Genomic DNA, 683 nt, shown 5'->3' with positions numbered 1-683 from the left:
TTCTCACCTCAGCGATCAGGAAGTCCACGTTCTTCTTGATGAAGACGTCCAGCTGCTTCTTTAAGATCTTCTTGACCTCATCTTCGCTCTTGCAGCTGAGGTAGGAGGGCGTCTGCGAGACTCCGCCGGCCACCAGAGCATCGCCCTCGCTGGCTACTTCTCTGGCCAGATCGCAGGCGGCCTCGTTGATCTGCTGGCCCTGCGCACGGTCAGCAAACACCTCTGTCAGTCTTTGAGATTAATCTCTGAGATCAGAGCTGTGTGATGTGATCATGATGACTGGCTCTGTGAGCGACTCACGGTGAAGGTCAGCTTGTTCCCTCTGTTCTCCAGTTTGTCGTCGCTGGCGTAGAAAGTGAACGTCTGCATGACATTTGACCCGGCCCGCAGGAATTCCCTGTGCAGCTGTCGCACTGATGAGAGAGAAACACATGTGCTGCTCAAACACAGCGACTTCTCACAAAACAGCCTGCTCCAAATACAGCTAGAGAGCCGAAGAAACACTCCGTGAGACAAGAACCAAGAATATAAGAGTTTTAAAACGTTCAGGTACAAACGAGCAATAGAATATGTGACCCTGGAGCACAAAACCAGTCATAAGGGCAATGTTTTGAAATTGAGATTTATGCATCGGCTGCATAAACGAGCTTAACATTGATGTATGGTTTGTTAGGATAGAACAA

General features: G+C 49.5%; 1 protein-coding gene across 1 annotated transcript; it reads right to left on the bottom strand.

The window, feature by feature from the left end:
- Nucleotides 1–4: 4 nt before the first annotated feature.
- Nucleotides 5–585, bottom strand: LOC107581092 (betaine--homocysteine S-methyltransferase 1-like; the record flags this gene model as incomplete). Its single annotated transcript, XM_016266660.1, has 2 exons — nt 5–199; nt 301–585. Coding segments are annotated over 2 exons (480 nt in total), but the record flags the coding sequence as incomplete, so codon positions are not given.
- Between the last annotated feature and the right edge of the window lie 98 nt (nt 586–683).

This window comes from Sinocyclocheilus grahami, unplaced genomic scaffold (genome assembly GCF_001515645.1).
Source record: "Sinocyclocheilus grahami isolate Dianchi unplaced genomic scaffold, SAMN03320097.WGS_v1.1 scaffold73251.1, whole genome shotgun sequence".
NCBI classification, from domain to species: domain Eukaryota; kingdom Metazoa; phylum Chordata; class Actinopteri; order Cypriniformes; family Cyprinidae; genus Sinocyclocheilus; species Sinocyclocheilus grahami.
Note: the sequence above shows the minus strand (reverse complement) of the source record. Positions and strands in the feature narration are given on the sequence as shown.